The 17,730-nt window shown below is 39.0% G+C and overlaps 2 protein-coding genes across 2 annotated transcripts in view; both read left to right on the forward strand.

Annotated features, from left to right (window-relative positions):
* The window catches only part of LOC134824334 (WD repeat and FYVE domain-containing protein 3-like), a 73,846-nt gene extending 64,083 nt beyond the window's left edge, over positions 1-9,763 (forward strand). The window contains exons 43-57 of the mRNA XM_063836209.1: positions 3-163; positions 531-668; positions 1,082-1,223; positions 1,344-1,461; positions 1,855-1,925; positions 2,230-2,343; positions 2,663-2,782; positions 3,073-5,914; positions 6,128-6,344; positions 6,514-6,582; positions 6,921-7,074; positions 7,241-7,509; positions 8,025-8,145; positions 8,526-8,657; positions 8,886-9,763. Coding sequence (XP_063692279.1) covers positions 3-163; positions 531-668; positions 1,082-1,223; positions 1,344-1,461; positions 1,855-1,925; positions 2,230-2,343; positions 2,663-2,782; positions 3,073-5,914; positions 6,128-6,344; positions 6,514-6,582; positions 6,921-7,074; positions 7,241-7,509; positions 8,025-8,145; positions 8,526-8,657; positions 8,886-8,936 — 4,719 coding nt within the window. The 3' untranslated portion in view covers positions 8,937-9,763. The remainder of the gene's footprint in view (positions 1-2; positions 164-530; positions 669-1,081; positions 1,224-1,343; positions 1,462-1,854; positions 1,926-2,229; positions 2,344-2,662; positions 2,783-3,072; positions 5,915-6,127; positions 6,345-6,513; positions 6,583-6,920; positions 7,075-7,240; positions 7,510-8,024; positions 8,146-8,525; positions 8,658-8,885) is intronic.
* LOC134824336 (BMP-binding endothelial regulator protein-like) overlaps positions 1-17,730 on the forward strand; it is a 68,936-nt gene that overhangs the window by 32,493 nt on the left and 18,713 nt on the right. The gene's annotated exons all lie outside the window — the stretch shown is intronic.

The following is a 17,730-nucleotide window of genomic DNA, read 5'->3' on the forward strand; positions in this document are numbered from 1 at the left end:
AGGTACTGCTGACGTTTGGTAACTACTTAGTGTTCTCCCTCCCCACCAGTCTGGTTAACGAACACAGACTCAAGGAAGTTACACATGTGGTTAAAATAAGGAACATGCTGCTGGAACTACTGTGTGTTCTTGTACAGAGTTGTGATATGGACAATGATTTCAGGTAGGGTAGCCAATATTCTGACTACTTTCACTTTTACTTTATTAACTACTGTGTGTTCTTGTACAGAGTTGTGATATGGACAATGATTTCAGGTAGGGTAGCCAATATTCTGACTACTTTCACTTTCACTTTATTAACTACTGTGTGTTCTTGTACAGAGTTGTGATATGGACAATGATTTCAGGTAGGGTAGCCAATATTCTGACTACTTTCACTTTCACTTTATTAACTACTTTGTGTTGTTTGCAGAGCATGTTAAAAACAAATCACAAATGCACACTTTCTAACAAGCTATTACTGCCTGAGTTTACCAATTAATTAACAAAAAATACTAAATACCTGACCTAATATCCACGTTTACTCCCAGATTACGTCTGCAGATCGAGTCTACGCTAGGATTTGACTGGTTGCTACTCTTCTTAAGACCGGGTCTGCACCATATAACCTTTACAATGTCACTCAGACTGACCTGCATCCTGCTCTCTCCAGCTAACGGATTCTTCAGGTACATACACAATTCACTAGTCTAGATTATAGACTAGTTTATAGTCTAGAAACGTGTTTATATACAGCCTACTACTGTACTGGATTCCAACGACCATCTCCACACAAGTGACCATTTCCACACACGTGACCATCTCCACACGCGTGACCATCTCCACACACGTGACCATCTCCTCACACGTGACCATCTCCACACACGTGACCATTTCCACACACGTGACCATCTCCACACACGTGACCATATCCACACACGTGACCATCTCCACACACGTGACCATATCCACACACGTGACCATCTCCACACACGTGACCATCTCCTCACACGTGACCATCTCCACACGCGTGACCATCTCCACACACGTGACCATCTCCTCACACGTGACCATCTCCACACACGTGACCATCTCTCCCCAGGTTCAGTCAGAAGCTGAATCACGGAGGGTGGATGCACTGTATTACAGCCAGGAGTCTCCGTCCAGATAGTGCTGATCAGGGTTCTCTACAGGGGTTTCCTCTTCTCCTCCATGTCTTGAAGGGACACACCCGCCTGTCTGAGGTTTATTGTTATTTCAGGACCTTTTTACAAGCTTTTTGTCTTTTTTTGCAAATTTTCTGGTTTATCTAGTGTTATATTTAATTAATTAATTTGATTGGTTTATTCTATCTAATTTCTCAGTTCTCCACGTACTCCATGAAGCTGTACACGTGGCTTCTCTCCTTAATGCTCAATATGGACCATCCTCCGTCCTCCCTCTCCAACGAGTATAACCTCGACAAAACTTTCTCTAAACAAAGTTAGCGTTGTTTATTATAAAATCTTACAAAATAAATGTTTTTAATGACAAAATCTTACAAAGTTAGCGTTTTTTAATTATAAAACCTTCTCCGAACAAAGTTAATTTGAATTATGTCTTATCAAATTGTCTTTGAAATTAAAATTTGTTTTAACAACCTGATAATATGATTATGGCGAATCTTTTCTAAATTCAATTTTTGATAGAGAAGATATTGCATCTTTATAGACCGAATATCGAGACAGTGCCTCAATTGGAAGATTATGTTTCTCCTTAATAAGTTAATAGGGCCTATAATAGACGGCTTATTTGCAGCATATTTGAGTTTTTAAAGTTTTCTCTTTCAGTTTTTTAAGTGCTGTTTTACATTTCAGTTTTAACCACTGTTACCAGTTTCAGGAGGAGTACTAAACAAAGACCCGTTAGTGGTAGTCTTATCGCTTCTCAGGGACGATATTGACGATGTTAGTGCCGGTTTTTATGTTTATACGTGACACTCAAATAAACTTAAAGACTTACAAAAAGAAACTCCGCGTTACTTTTATATTTTCATTTACAAACAAGTTTATAGAACAATTATTTCATTATTTTTGTGTGTTAGATTTTAGAATAATTAGTATTTAAGGATAGCTTTTTAGGCATTTAGTTTCAAACAGAAACTAAATGGTGAAATAATTACACTAGTGTCGGATAAAATTAAAAATAAGGATCAAAATAACACTCCTCTAATCAGCACGAAATACTCTCTAATAACAATAAAACCCTCAGGGCGGATTTGAAGCAGTAGTACGATATCTGACTAATCTTTATCTAAATGAGCCTCTAACTGAACCTGTTTATATCGCCCTAATAGACCTTATCATCGCACTCTTGTGGGCACCGGTCTGTATATTTTAACAATCAATTAGTTAATTAATTAACGATCAATTAGTTAATAAATTAACGTTCAATTATTTTATTAATTAACGATCAATTAGTTAATTAATTAACGATCAATTAGTTAATTAATTAACGATCAATTACTTTATTAATTACCGATTAAGTTATTTAACTCTTACGTGTATACCTAGTATGGTCCAGTCGTGATGTAAATTATCGATTTAAAAAAGCCGAAATCATCATATTTTGTTGGTTATAAAATTCAATAAAGTACAATTTAACGAGTGATTAGTTAGTGATTTAATTAATTGTTAATTTTCAGTATTTGGAGCCAACCAAAGATCTGATAATAAAGAGGCAGTGTGTTCTGGACTTGATACAGGAGATACTGTTAAACGCCATGTTCAAGCAAAACTTTGATATCCTCGACATCATCCTCGAGGTAATGAAAGTGAAATTGAAAGTTGCTGATATCTTTCTGAATATTTTCAGTACAGTTTTAAAAATTTAACAAGATGTTTTGTTTTTTCATGACCCTTTATATGAACTGGACTATTTTTGAGTCTTTGAAAACTATTAAAAAATCAGTACCATCAATTTTATAATTAAGTTCACGAGAATTTTTCACCAAAATCAAAATATTTTATCAAAATATTAACTTTGACCAAGGCTAACTAAAAGACGATCGTTTCTCAATCTTGATTCCCAAATCAACGCCTACTTCTCTTTCAGCCCTGTGCAGTTGACTTTGGGGACTGCCTAAAGATATACCAATCTGTCTTGGTTCACCAAACTCTTCAAAGAATACAAACTGGTGCTCCCGACGGGATCTCCACCAAGAACTTCAACAGAGCAGCTATCTTCTTCTGTAAATACACCCTCCAAAAACTCTGGCAAGGCAAACTGGGTACCTCAATCTCAATACTAAACTGTTTCTCCAAACTACGTGAGTGGATCAGCAAAGACGCAGAATCCCAAATCACCTACTGTCTCCACCGAGCAATCCTCTACTTCCTCTCCCAGACTTCCTCCTCTCTGGACCAACAGAAATCTCTCCTAAAAGTCGTCCACTTTGTGTCAGAGAACCACCGGCTCATATTTGGGCCGGGTATGTCGGACCACGAGTTTGTGATTTGTTTGTCGCACCTGCTAAGATCTCTCCAGTGTGATGGTGACTGGGGTAAGATGTTGGAGGAAGCCTCTAACTCGCTCATCTCCTGTATCAAGGAGGTACGACCTGACCTGGCTCTCTACATCGACCCTACATCTCAGATACCCCTAATGTCCGTCAGTAAAGCGAACAAGACCGGTATCAGCTCTCTGTTCTCTGGAAGCGAGGACAGCTCCTTTGTGCTGCAACACGAGATAGCTCCCAAACTGTTCTCCCAGATAAAGCAGCAGCAGGAGGAGGGTGACCGGACCCTGCACCAGCAGAGAAGCTCACGACGCTTCACCGGACTCCTAACCGCCCGGAGACAGGAAACACAGCTGACTTTGTCCGTGGTAACAGCCCTGAATACGCCCTACGAGATAAACTACGCTCACAACACTCATGTCATGGTGCAGGTCTCAGATAGTCTGAGAGAGTCGGTACACAGGACCCAGCTGCAATTCCACAGAGTGAACAGAGTGTGGGGAGAGATGCAGTTAGAGCTGACTCAGGAGCGGGGGTTGTGGGGTCCTGCTGATCCCTCTCACTTAGACCGCTGGGAATTAGACCCTATAGAGGGTCCTCATAGGACCAGAAAGCGACTCAAACAGAACTCACAGTTCTACAACGTGTTCCAACCTAAGTCTCCAGAAGAATACAAAGTTTCCAAATTGAAACAGCCCAGCAGCTCCTTCAGCAAGGAGTACCATCACTACTACGGAGTCAGAGACCGGGTCAGTTCCCTCACCACTATCAGTGGAGCCAACAAAATGTCTCAACTCATTTCCGCCAGGACTCTAGATGCTGATAACCGGTTGATGCAAGATTTCTTGTTGGAAGGAGAGAGTAAAGTATTGGTATTCCCCTGCATTCGAGTGGAGGGACTTTCAACGACCGCCTCTATTCTCTATCTGGGAAGGAAGAGTGCTTATATCATTGATGGATATACGACAACTAAGGAGGGAGATATCATGGATGTTCAAATGTTGATGCCAGAGGAATGGTCTGAGAGATTTAAAGACATTTTGGTAGACAGTGCTAGTGTAGTGAAGAAAAACAAGGGGGCGTATAACCTGGGTTACAAAAGAATAACTGAAATAATGAAGCGAAGGTACTCTCTGCAAGAGAACGGGATGGAAGTATTTTGTTACGGCGGAGAAAGTTATTTCCTTGTGTTTGGATCCAATCACCGGAACAAAGCCTATCACAAACTAAGATACTTGACTCCAAGCCTTACCCAGAAGTCGGACTTTGCGTCGGACGTTCTGAGCAGTGCGCGGCGCCACACTCGCGGCGACGCCACCTCCGTCTTTACCTCCTTTCGTCAGAGCAATGTGACACACAGGTGGTCGGTTGGGGAGATCTCAAACTTCCAGTACCTCATGTACATCAATACTTTAGCGGGCAGGAGCTACAAGGATTTTATGCAGTACCCGATATTCCCCTGGGTCCTTGCTGACTACACCAGTGCCGAGCTAGATCTTTCCAACCCAGCCTCCTTCAGAGATCTTAGTAAACCTATGGGAGCACAAACCCCTGACAGATTATCTCAGTTTGAGAAGCGGTACGCTGACTGGATAGATCCGCATGGTACGGACACCAACCCTTGCCACTACGGTACCTTCTACTCCTCTGCAATGATAACCGCCAGCTATCTCATCAGACTGGAACCCTTTACTTCTTCATTCATTAATCTCCAAGGAGGACACTTCGACCTGGCAGACAGACTCTTCCACTCCATAGCAGACGCCTGGAACAGTGCCAGTAAGATTAACATGTGTGATGTCAGAGAGCTTATCCCAGAGTTCTTCTACCTGCCCGACTTCCTGCTTAACAAGGACAAGTTTGATTTTGGGAGGAAGCAGAACGGTAAGAAGATAGATGACGTGCTACTGCCAAAGTGGGCTAAAGGAGACCCTGCAGAGTTCATCAGACTGCACAGGGAAGCGTTAGAAAGCGACTATGTCAGCAGGAACCTCCACCTTTGGATAGACCTGATATTTGGGTACAAACAGCGAGGTGAACAAGCCAGACTTGCTCATAACACATTCCATTGTTACTTTTACGAAGGAAACATCGATATCTCCCTCCTTACGGACCCTCTCCGCAAATCAGCCGTCAAAGGCTTCATCAACAACTTTGGACAAGCCCCCAAGCAGATCTTCACAAGACCCCACCCTGCCCGGCAAGTAGCCTACTCGGACCTGGTTAGCAGGACCTTCCATTACAACGTGGTAAACTTGAGGCCACCTGCCCGAGAAGAACGGATCATATCCTCCGCTGTACAGCAGATAGAGAGTACAGAGAACGGGGGGACTCTGTTCGCTGGCAAGAACAAGGTTCTGGTCCCCTCCTCTACTGGCTACAACTACTACTTTACCTGGGGTCTACCTGATAACTCACTTTTACTTGGGGCTGTCGACGGTTAGCAAGTCACATTTTTACTTTCAACCAACTTTCTCAGCTTGAATTTTTAATATCAACCTTCTTGACAAAGAACTACTAACCTAGTTTAAAATGCTTATTATAAAGGTTAAGTCATGTATTTTAACAACTCAAGGAACACAACTTAATGCGTTACCACCCTGAGCAAGTAAACTAGTGCACGTGTTATATTCTAACCACCCTGCGCACTAGGTAAACTAGTGCACGTGTACGAGGAACTAGAAAAGCAGCGAGTAGTGTGCGCGATCTGTCCTGACTCGGAAACCTTGCTGGTGGGCGGTGAAGACAGCTACATCAGTGTCTACTCCCACACCCTCTCCCGGACTAAAGAGCCGGGTTTATCGCTCCAGCGCAAGTTACTGGGGCACACTCATCTGGTGTCCTGCATGAGCTCCTCACATAATCACAGGTAAACAAAATATTTATTTTCAAAATCTGTCTTTTTCGTTTTATTAAATTATATTAATATTATAAATCTAAATCTTATGATATTGTTATTATCATAACAGTTACTGTTGTATAAGCTTAAGATTTTAAATTTGTATTCCTTACAATATAATATATTCTTTGTATTCCAGGGTGTTCGTGTCCGGGTCACATGACCGCACCGTTATCATCTGGGATCTTAACAAGCTTTCTTTTGTCAGGTAGAGTTATCATTGGTCACGTGTAGAGTTATCATTGGTCACGTGTACCGTTATCATTGGTCACGTGGTAGAGTTATCATTGGTCACGTGGTGGGATTATTTGTTATTGGCTTTATAGTGGTTAAGATATTGAAATAAGAATGCTGCACTTGATAAGCAATTTAGTATCCTTCTGAAATATTTCCACCTTATCGGACATTTGACGGACTTAGCGTGAACGGATATTAAAATGAACGCTCAAGGGGCCATCTACTTAATATAAGTACTTAGGACCTAAATATTCCTAAATTATTATTACACTAATTCCTTGTAATTAACTGAAAATATTTCTGAATCAGGCAACTCCCCGTGCACCCCAACCCAATAACAACAGTGCACATGAACGAGGCGTCCGGAGATATAATGACCGCGGCTAAGAACTGTCTATATCTGTGGTCCATTAACGGAGAACTAATTGCTCATACGTCCTTACCCACCAGTACGGTTATTCAGGTCAGTCCGGTTTAGTTTTGAGTAAAATGATACCATTAGGATCTCTAGATCCTTGCTGGATTTTTAAACACACCCTCAAATAAAGCTCATCAGTACCAAACAATTATACCGCAGGATTTGTTTCTTGTTAAACTTGTTGTAATAATAAACCAGCTATCCCCGTCAGGTGTGTACACAAACGACTATAAACGAATGGGACAATAACAACGTGATAGTTTCCGGTTCCTCTGACGGTATAATCCGTATCTGGGGTGTTTTGTTCCAGCGGGGAGGCGGTGCAAACACCAGGGTGGACACCAGGGTGGACACCAGGGTAGACACCAGGGTAGACAGTGAGAAGTGGCACAAAACTCTGATTGTCAGAGCTCGGCTCACAATGTACACTTCATTCGGTAGACCTGATAACAGACAACCAGCTGAGATCACTTGCGTCAGGTAGTTTGGGACGGGGGACAAGTTAGTTGGGGGACGGGCTGGTAGGGGACGGGGGACAAGTTAGTTGGGGGACGGGTTGGTAGGGGACGGGGGACAAGTTAGTTGGGGGACGGGTTGGTAGGGGACGGGGGACAAGTTAGTTGGGGGACGGGTTGGTAGGGGACGGGGGACAAGTTAGTTGGGGGACGGGTTGGTAGGGGACGGGGGACAAGTTAGTTGGGGGACAAGTTAGTTGGGGGACAGGGGACAAGTTAGTTGGGGGACGGGTTGGTAGGGGACGGGGGACAAGTTAGACGGGGGACTGGGGACAAGTTGGGGGACAAGGGGACGGGTCAGTTGAGGGACAGGGGGACTGGGGACAAGTTAGTTGGGGGACAGGGGGACAAGTTAGTTGGGGGACAGGGGGACAAGTTAGTTGGGGGACAGGTTAGTTGGGGACGGGGACGGGTCAGTTGGAGGACTGGTTAGTTAAGGACTCAGGACTAAATCAAAATGTTAATTCTAATTTTGGTTAGGTTCTCAGAAGATCACGTTAGTTTGTACGTTGGGGACTCAAGAGGAAGGGTTTTCTGTTGGTCACCTAACGATTCAACTGGTAAACAAGCTGACCACTGGGTCCTCGACTCTGGTACGAAGGTGAGCTCACTTTAAAATAAATAAATATTTAATTTCTAACAACTATTACACGCTTCGACATTAAAACTTTAAAATATATCCAACAAAGATGTACAACTTAATAAACTTATCGATTAACCATCAAATGAACGAAAAAGGTTATTAATTAATTTAATTAATTTGATCATCTGATTAACTTATTATCTAATTAATCAAACATCTCATTAATTGTTAGAGTTACATGAAAGTTTTTTGAGTTAATTTAGTTTTATCTTTTGAAGTTTTGAGGACCTTTATATCTTTATATGTTTTGAGACAGCTGCCAATAAATTTCTTAGGATTGCTGTTTTGAGATATTTTGAACTTTTATATGGTTTATAATAATATTTAATTGATCACAGGAATGTGCCAGCTGTAGCGTCAGGTTCACGTTCGTGGAGAGGAGACACCACTGCAGAGATTGTGGTAAAGTGTACTGTAACACATGCAGTGACTTTTACCAGAGCATCCCACGACGTAATATCACCCACAAGGTGACTGCCTCTTTAAACTTTATATTTTTATTGGGTTTTAATTGGATCATCTGTAAGGTTTTCAGCGGGGTTTAAACGGACTACTGATAAGTTCTTAATTTGGTTTTAAAGGATTTTTAATTTGGGCTCAAAAGTCTTTGTTGAGTCTAAGAGTCCCTCATTTACTCTCCGGTAGAACTCCAAATACACTCGCTTTTAACATAAATAAAAGTGTGACTCTATTTACAGGTACGTGTCTGCAAGAGGTGCTACGATTCTCAGCAAGTAGCAGACAGTTAAAAACCAACTACAAACTTTTGAATATCGAAAAGTAAACTGTTTCTTTGCTCTACTTCTAGCTGGACTAGATCGGCGTGTTATGCCTTCCCATTTTGTAATCGATACCGGGTTTTTGCATGATGACTACTCACATTTTTGTTGGTTCATATACCGATTTTACTGAGGGGAAAAAATAACAAACATTCTAATGTTTTCAGATGACTTGATTTGGTTTTCTTTGTGTTCTGGATTTAGTGGAAGTAAAACTGAATTACCATACATATTACACATTCTTACTAAGGATTTCAGATCATATGTCATCAGTCATGATTGTTTATCCTGATGATCTTTATTTTGTGTTCTAACAATGTTAAATTCCAGATTTGTAAACCCGCTTAAACATATATTTAACATTTAACCAGTGTCATGGGGACGTACATTTCATTGAATGACTTGTCACAAATAATTTACTTTATAAATCACGTTAATTAATGCGCGTGTTGCACGTGCACATTAATTAATGCGCGTGTTGCACGTGCCAATCAGCGTTTGATGACGTTTAGTGTCACTAACTACGCTCACTCTTTTAGACAAGATCAAACTTGGGATTTATAGTAGGTAACACTTCATATAATTTCGATTAATGTCAGTGGACAAGTTTGATCATTTAATTCTATTAATGAAATATGCATATAAAAGTGATTTTTCTGACGTTCTTTACATCTTGTTAGCTGAATCTTCTCTTCTACTTTTGAGTATTTTCAGTGAATGCAACTGTTTTGTAATTGATAATATGATATGCGTGTCTAGATTGATGATGTTAATAGATTTTGTAAAACTTGAACAAAGACCATCGTTTGAATTGTAGTTTTTTAAGGTTCTCCACATGACTTTGGTAAAACATACATGATACAAGTGTAATTGTATGTATCACCATATATTAGCTATAATTGTATAACATCAATATTGTCACTCACTCAGCTCATGTAACATAACATCAATATTGTCAAGGGATTGTCACTCACTCGTGATTATAGTAATGGTGCGTCCTCAAATAATATTAAATATTGAATGTATGATGTAGCATATTTACCGATTTATCAGATCAAGTGCGCTAGCTGTATAGAGTATTAATATTATATTAATATTTTAATTGCTAAAAGGTGCACTTCGGTAAACTTGCAAGTAAAACTTGAAGTGTCTTCTGGTCGGAGGTTTATTCACTGTTCACATAACATTAATTAAGTCAAATGGCCAAGTCAACTATCGGTTTGTAACAAGTCAGCCAAATTAGTTAGCCAGGCCTATATATATATAGATTAATTTGTTGAAATTAAAACTGCTTATGTATCGGTGAACGAAGTCACTAATTCATATTATTGATTATATTGTAAAATAGTTGTGATGCGTATTAATATATAATCATATCGAGTGTGCTAAATCACTTTAATTTATAACAGTCGATCTTCGAGATTTTTCTAAAAGGGCCCCTGACAGTTCACAGTTGAAATCAACCTGAATCGATCATGTAATTCCGAACGCTGATCTCGAATCACGTAATATGACATTATAGTAAGGAATAGTAGAGGCTCTTACGGGCAAAAAGACGTGTTTTCTGCTACGAGTTTAGAGACCTAACCGCTAATTGGACACAATAGTATGATGTCTAAGGATCGATAATATGTTAAGAAGTATAAATTTGGCCTTATTAGTCACGTGCTATACCAATGCGCGTTTTAAACTTTGACAGTCTATTACTCTAAGGCAAATAAAGTAATTATATCCATATTTTGTCAGCAATAAGATCACATTATTTTCTATTTAGTGTGAAAATATGAGCTAGAACGGACATAATCTCGCTGAGTTATAGCTGTTTGAAATTTATGATGAACGCGCGGGTGCCAATTGATAACAACTAAATGCTTTTGCGCGTAGTGCGCGTCGAAAATTTGGCAAAAACGCTTGCGGAGTGACAATATTCAAACTTCGATTAAGTATATGAAGTGGGTACTTCTCGGAAAGGAAAAATTTAGGCAAACACGATGTGACTATTTTTGGGTTGATTTAATACAACTGCAAAAAATTATTCAAACTTAAAGCAAAAAAGTCAAAATTTTTACCACTTTTTTGGATTTTTACCTCAGAACAAATAGAGGGATTTGTTTTATTTTTATACAATCTTGTGCGGCTGTCTTTTAGCTATCTTTATGCAAGTTTTGCCGACATGCCAACAAAATTAACTTGCTCAAAATATCAAAAAACATGGTTTTTTGGCCTATTTTTGGCCCAAAAATCGGTTTTTTTGCGATTTTACCCCAGAACAATCAGTCCAATCATCTTGAAACCACTTTCAATCGATTCTACGGTCAAAAATACGTCTAGTAAGGTATATCTGGGGTCCCTAACGTATCGAGCAGACAATGCCCGTAAGAGCCTCTACTAGAAGTTGTCATACATTGTATTTGACATACGTTGCATGCCACTTTTCGCGCGCGAAGCGCGCGCCGCCGAAGGGATACGAAACATGTATCAACGTTGTATGATCCGCCGCGCCGCGCACGAGTGCGCGGCGCCCCCTGTATCGTAGAAACTCTACAGGGGTGTTTCTATAGTGAAGCGAAAGTGGGGGTCACCACGTGATACAATAAGGAAGTTGGTCTAATTTCAAGTTATGCCAGCTCATGGCCAACGCGCAGTTTAAAGACTTTCGCTTTCATTTTTAAAAGCTTCCACTTTGACAAAGCATAAATCGCCACCAACTAAGTCAAATTTCAATTTTAAAATACCAAAAGAAACTAAAGAATTTTGTCAACACAAAATTAAAGGGGGCTGGATGGGGTATTAAAAACGCGATTTTCACCCTCAAAATCGACTTTTTCATATTTTATACATTTCCCCGTCAAAATAAGCCTTTTAATTATATCGAAATATCCCCCCCCCCCCCCCCCCTTTCACAACTTCCGACCCCCCCCCCGCTTTCGTGTGCTTTCTTCTGCAGCTTTCCGGTCCTGAACTCTCGGCTCTCTCACTAGGGTTAGGGTTTCAGCATTTGCTTTTGTTACTGTTAGTGTTAGGAATTGGGTTAAGGTTTATAATTATTAATTATAGGGTTATATTATATTAGGGTTGGAATCGGATTACAGGGTTAGGGTTTTGAGTGGTCATTCAGGGCCACCTAGAGAACGGGTTAAAAAAGTTACGTGAAAGTTTTGTGATTGAGTAAGATTTGGAATGAACTCTGATCATAAATTGTAAATTGTTAAAGTAAGACTTATCAATTAAGCCTAAGGCAGTGGATGGAAAACAAGTTGAAAGTCAGTACCCTGACCCATACGTATTACTATTATTATTAGCTCAGTCACTGATCGAGCTCAGTCACTTATGTCTATAAGTATAACTATAACTTGCACGCGGCTCTGTACTGTCTGATTGTCGATGGCGCACTACCTACGTACTAATACTATAACTTGCTTTATTAATATTATGCATTAGGTTAGCGTTCTGCGACCAAAATTAAACGGGGTATTGTTTAAAATCACTTTCGAGGTTGATTCACGATGTCAATCCTTCGCAGCTCGGTGAGGCACAGTGGTGCATCTCGCCGATCTACCGAAGAAGTGTGGTTGCGAGAAGCATTATTTGATGCGCGCGCGACCCAGTAGTGCATCGCGCTACAATTTCGAGGCACCTTGACCGAGCGAGCTAAATCACTCTACAGTCGATCTTCGAGATTGTTCTAAAAGGGCCCCCGACGGTTGTAATCAACTTCAATCGATGTATTTTCGGACGCTGATTCCGAATCACCCCCCATGACATAGGGTTAAAATGCTTCCCTGACGAGATATTGGCGAAAAACTGTCTCGATCACGTGATATGACCGTATAAGGAAGTTAGTCTAATTTCTCGTTAGGGTTAGGGTTTCAGCATATGTTTTTGTTAAGGATTGGGTTAGGGTTAGGGTTGGGATCAGATTAGACGGTTAGGGTTTCGAAAAGTCGTTTAGAACCAGCTAGAGAACGGGTTGAAAAAGTCACGTGACAGTCGAGTGTAGAGTGATTAATCATCATCCCACCTTGACATTGACAAAGTCAAAAGGTATTTGCGCTATTGTGCTTTTCAAGGAGAAATACGTCACTGTCAGTAGCGTTTTTAAGCTTGTTATTTTCTTTCAAAAGTAGTCCAAGTGATTTGCATACTTTATTTGACCAAAACCCATAATCATGGGTAGAGTGAACCGCTGCCAGTGTCTCTCTTTTCCAAACAAAAGAAAATGATATTAATTTGAGGAACCGTCCGCAAATGCAAATTGATACCGAGAATGAAATCGGTCGCTCGCTTTTCCCATTCAATAAGCTTTATTACAATACGTAAGCCGTGAATGAATGGGAAAAGCGAGCGACCGATTTCATTCTCGGTATCAATTTGCATTTGCGGACGGTTCCTCAAATTAATATCATTTTCTTTTGTTTGGAAAAGAGAGACACTGGCAGCGGTTCACTCTACCCATGATTATGGGTTTTGGTCAAATATCATCTCTTTTTGATTATAATGTCAGGATAATTTACACAGTCGAAACTTAATAAGGAGGTAATTTCAACGATTTCGAGATTTTACCTTTGAAAACGTTTCCTTGTGTTTAGGTAGGCATATCTGTCAATAACAGACTGAATATAGCACTTTTTACTCATTCAAGTTGGCATTAAATTCATATATAATGCCATTTTAATATCGTGGGAAAGCAGAATATATTCGAAATCACGAATGAGCAAAATTCTCACCTTTCGCACCCTCAAACTTTGAGCGGACGTTGCGTGCGCATAAAATATTGAATCACCATAAATTTTTGCATAGTGTTATTTAATATATAGTTTGATAAGCATGAAAAGTTTCAGAAGATTTCAAAAAGAACTTGGATCACAACGGGACTCCAAAGTTGGTAAAAATCGTAGAAATAACAATTTTTAGTGATTTTAGCTATTTTAAATGAATTTGGGCGTGTTCCCACGTGTGCAACTTTTCGATTTTTAACTTTAAAACTAGCCTATAACACAATTTAGACCTTTAGGAAGCAAAATTGAGCTCCACAACCCAAGGGATGGCCCAACACCAGAGAATACTAATTCACAACTTTTGTGTTTTTATAAAATTATTCTTCAAAAAAGCACAAACTTCAATAGCGAATATCTTTATGAAGGAGCAAGGTAGGAAAACTTTCCGGTAGATTTTCAGAATGCTTGAACAATTATCTAAGATGAAAATGTCCTCAGATTTTGAATAAAATTACTCCTTAATGCTTTAAAATCGATTTGAAAAGTTGTTATTTTGTCAAAAATCAAGTTTTAAAAACACTTAAATTGATGACGTCATCAAGTGATGATGATGACGATAAATTATTTTTCGATATAATGTAAACTAAAGTATAAACAATTATCTTTAAAACCTGTGGTTCGAAATGACTGTATCTTTTATACTTTTGAATCTACGGACACTTAAATGTAGGCTACAATTTACTGCAAAAGCGTCTATACATATATACATATATATATACATATATAGCTTCACGACAATCTGTTGTAAAACAGGGGTTCCAGAAAACCCACTTCCCGATACTCCTGCAACATGAAATTTTTTTTACAGTCGATTTGGACAAGGTCTAGACGCTCTGCAAAGTTTCAGATCTCTAACTCAATTTTAACATGGTTTTTAAGGCACCTGAATATGGCGATTTTGGGTTTTTTACCTAATTTCGTATAACATGCTGGCGCGTATTTTGCGCAAATTTCTTAAAAACCTCCACATAACTATTTCTTATTCCTGTCATCATTAACATTGAATTAGAATGTTTTGAACTTAAATATACCTGCTGAACTACTTTCGATGAGTCTTAATGCCTGGAAAACAATAAAGGGGATATAATAGTATAGGGGGTACATAGTGTTGTGAATATAAGGGCAACGGTTATGCTTGCCAGCATTGTGATTGGACATTATTTGACCGGACATTAAATGACCGGACTTAATTATGAACCGACATTAAAATGAACGCTCGCGCTTAAAGTTAAAGACATTCAAAACCATCAAAAATCCAAATGTGTTCATATTTTGTTGACGGTTTTTAAATTTTAGCTGATGATTTGCAAATCAATGTTTTATAAAATAATTAGCGCGAAAAGCAGCCGTTAAACAGTAAAAATGTCATAATATCTGTTCATGTTATATATTACTACCAATGTTCATGATTATGAAAGTTGTGTAAAAACAACAAATATGAAATAATATATGACCAGATTGTCATTGATGAGCATATCACAGGTCATATTCGCGTCAAATGGGTTATCGTGCTTATTGCTTAAACTTAAAGCATCGCGTAATTGGTAATACCCGCTTTTTGAAAACCATCTTTTATTACTATCATATTAAACGGAGACCAGCACCTCGATTTTAGATTGTAAATCAAAAGGCTTCGACAAGGCTAGTAAATAAAAAGTAATGTTTTTAATTTTATGACACCTTGGTTATTGCGAAAAGATTATAAATATAATGAAGGTACAATTTGACCAAAACCCATAATCATGGGTAGAGTGGACCGCTGCCAGTGTCTCTCTTTCCCAAACAAAAGGAAATGATATTAATTTGATTGACCGTGCTCAAATGCAAAATGATACCGAGAATGAAATCGGTCGCTCGCTTTTCCCATTCATTTACAATTGTAATAGATTAAGAAGAACTATCCAAAGGCAGCTTCCTTTTGTTTGGGAAAGAGAGACACTGGCAGCGGTCCACTCTACCCATGATTATGGGTTTTGGTCAAATATCATCTCTTTTTGATTATAATATCAGGGTACTTTATAAAGTTGAAATATACACTGATATCTTCATTAATAAGGAGGAAGTTTCAACGATTTCGAAATTTTTCCTTTGAAAACATTTCCTTGTGTTTAGGGAAGCATATCGGTCGATCACTGACTGAATATGCTACTTAATACTCATTCAAGTTGGCATTAAATTCATATATAATGACATTAAACTGTCGTGGCAAAGCAGAATTTGTTGGAAATCACGAATGAGCAAATTCTCACCTTTCGCACGTGCAAACTTTGAGCGGACGTTGCGTGCGCATTGAATATTGAATCGCCGTAAATTTTAGCATGTAATTGTTTTATATATAACTTGATAAGCATGCAAAGTTTCAAAGTATTTCAAGAAGAATTGTAATCACAACGGGACTCTAAAGTTGACAGAAAATGACGAAAACAGCAATTTACAGTGATTTTAGTAATTTTCTATCAATTTGGGCGTGTCCCCACGTGTGCAACTTTTCGATTTTTAACTTTAAAACTAGCCTAATGCACAATTTATACCTATAGGAAGCAGAACTGAGCTCCACAACCCAAGGCATGGCCCAACACCAGAGAATACTAAATCGCAAAATTGACGTTTTTATAAAATAATTCTTCAAAAAAGCACAAACTTCAATGACGAATATCTTTATGAAGGAGCAAGCTAGAAAAACTTTCCGGTAGATTTTCAGAATGCTTGAACAATTATCTAAGATGGAAATTTCCTCAGATTTTGAATACAATTACTTTTTAATGGTGTAAAATCATTTTAAAAAGTTATTACTGAAATTAGTAGTAGGACCACTTTCGATCCTGGTGGGGCCCAGGGGACACTACGTAACCCTTCTCCAAATAGTATCTACATAAAACCAGTCACAACTACCGAAGTTCAAGACGTTATTAACCTATTTAAGAATAAAGCTACTCTTGACACCAAAATCCAACCACTCAAAATTGCCAACAGCTGTCATAATTTTACCACTGTATTGGCCCACGTTGTTAACAGCTCGTTCGAACAAGGGGTCTTTCCCCAAGCCTTGAAAACGGCAAAAGTAGTTCCTGTACATAAAGGTGGATCTAAAACTGACATCAAAAATTACAGACCGATATCTCTACTTGCCACTTTCTCAAAAGTCTACGAAAAGCTTATGCACAATCGAGTCATAAATTTCTTGGATACCTACAATATACTTTGTAAAAATCAATACGGCTTCCGCCCAGGTAGGTCTTGTGAACATGCACTTCTTAATGCTAAAGACAGAATCCTCAATTCAATGTCTAAAAAGCAAGTTACTTTGCTCCTTTTAATTGACTTTAGCAAAGCCTTTGACCTGGTGGATCACTCCATACTCCTGAATAAGCTCGAGCACTATGGCATAAGAGGTCTAGCTTTAAACTGGTTTAAATCATATCTTATGAACAGAAACCAGTTTGTATCAATTGGATCCTCTGAATCCTCAGCCAATCCAATTATTTACGGTGTACCCCAAGGTTCAATTTTGGGACCTCTCCTTTTTATAATCTACATAAACGATCTTCCTCAAATATCAGAAATAGCTAATTTCATCATGTACGCAGATGATGCAAACATTTTCCTAACAGGAGAAAATATAAACGAGGTTTATGATAAGCTCAAAATTCTTAGCGATGTCTTAGTTAAATGGGTAGATAACAACGGATTAGCTCTAAATCTTAAAAAAACGAATTAAATGATCTTTTCTCGACAAAGAAACCTCATTTATCGCGATGTAGTAATTTCTGGTGTCACAATCGAAAGAAAAACAGAAGCCCGTTTCTTAGGTGTTATAATAGATAACAAACTGAACTGGTCGCAACATATTTCTGCCATGAAAATGAAAATGGCCAGATACATTGGAGTCATGTACAAACTTAAAAAATATTTGCCTCTGGAAGCACGTTTACAAATATATCACAGCTTTGTGCAGTCTCACCTTAATTACTGCTCCCTCGTCTGGG

The sequence above is a fragment of the Bolinopsis microptera genome, chromosome 12 (genome assembly GCF_026151205.1).
Source record: "Bolinopsis microptera isolate Bmic1 chromosome 12, MBARI_Bmic_1.0, whole genome shotgun sequence".
In the NCBI taxonomy this organism is placed as follows: Eukaryota; Metazoa; Ctenophora; class Tentaculata; order Lobata; family Bolinopsidae; genus Bolinopsis; species Bolinopsis microptera.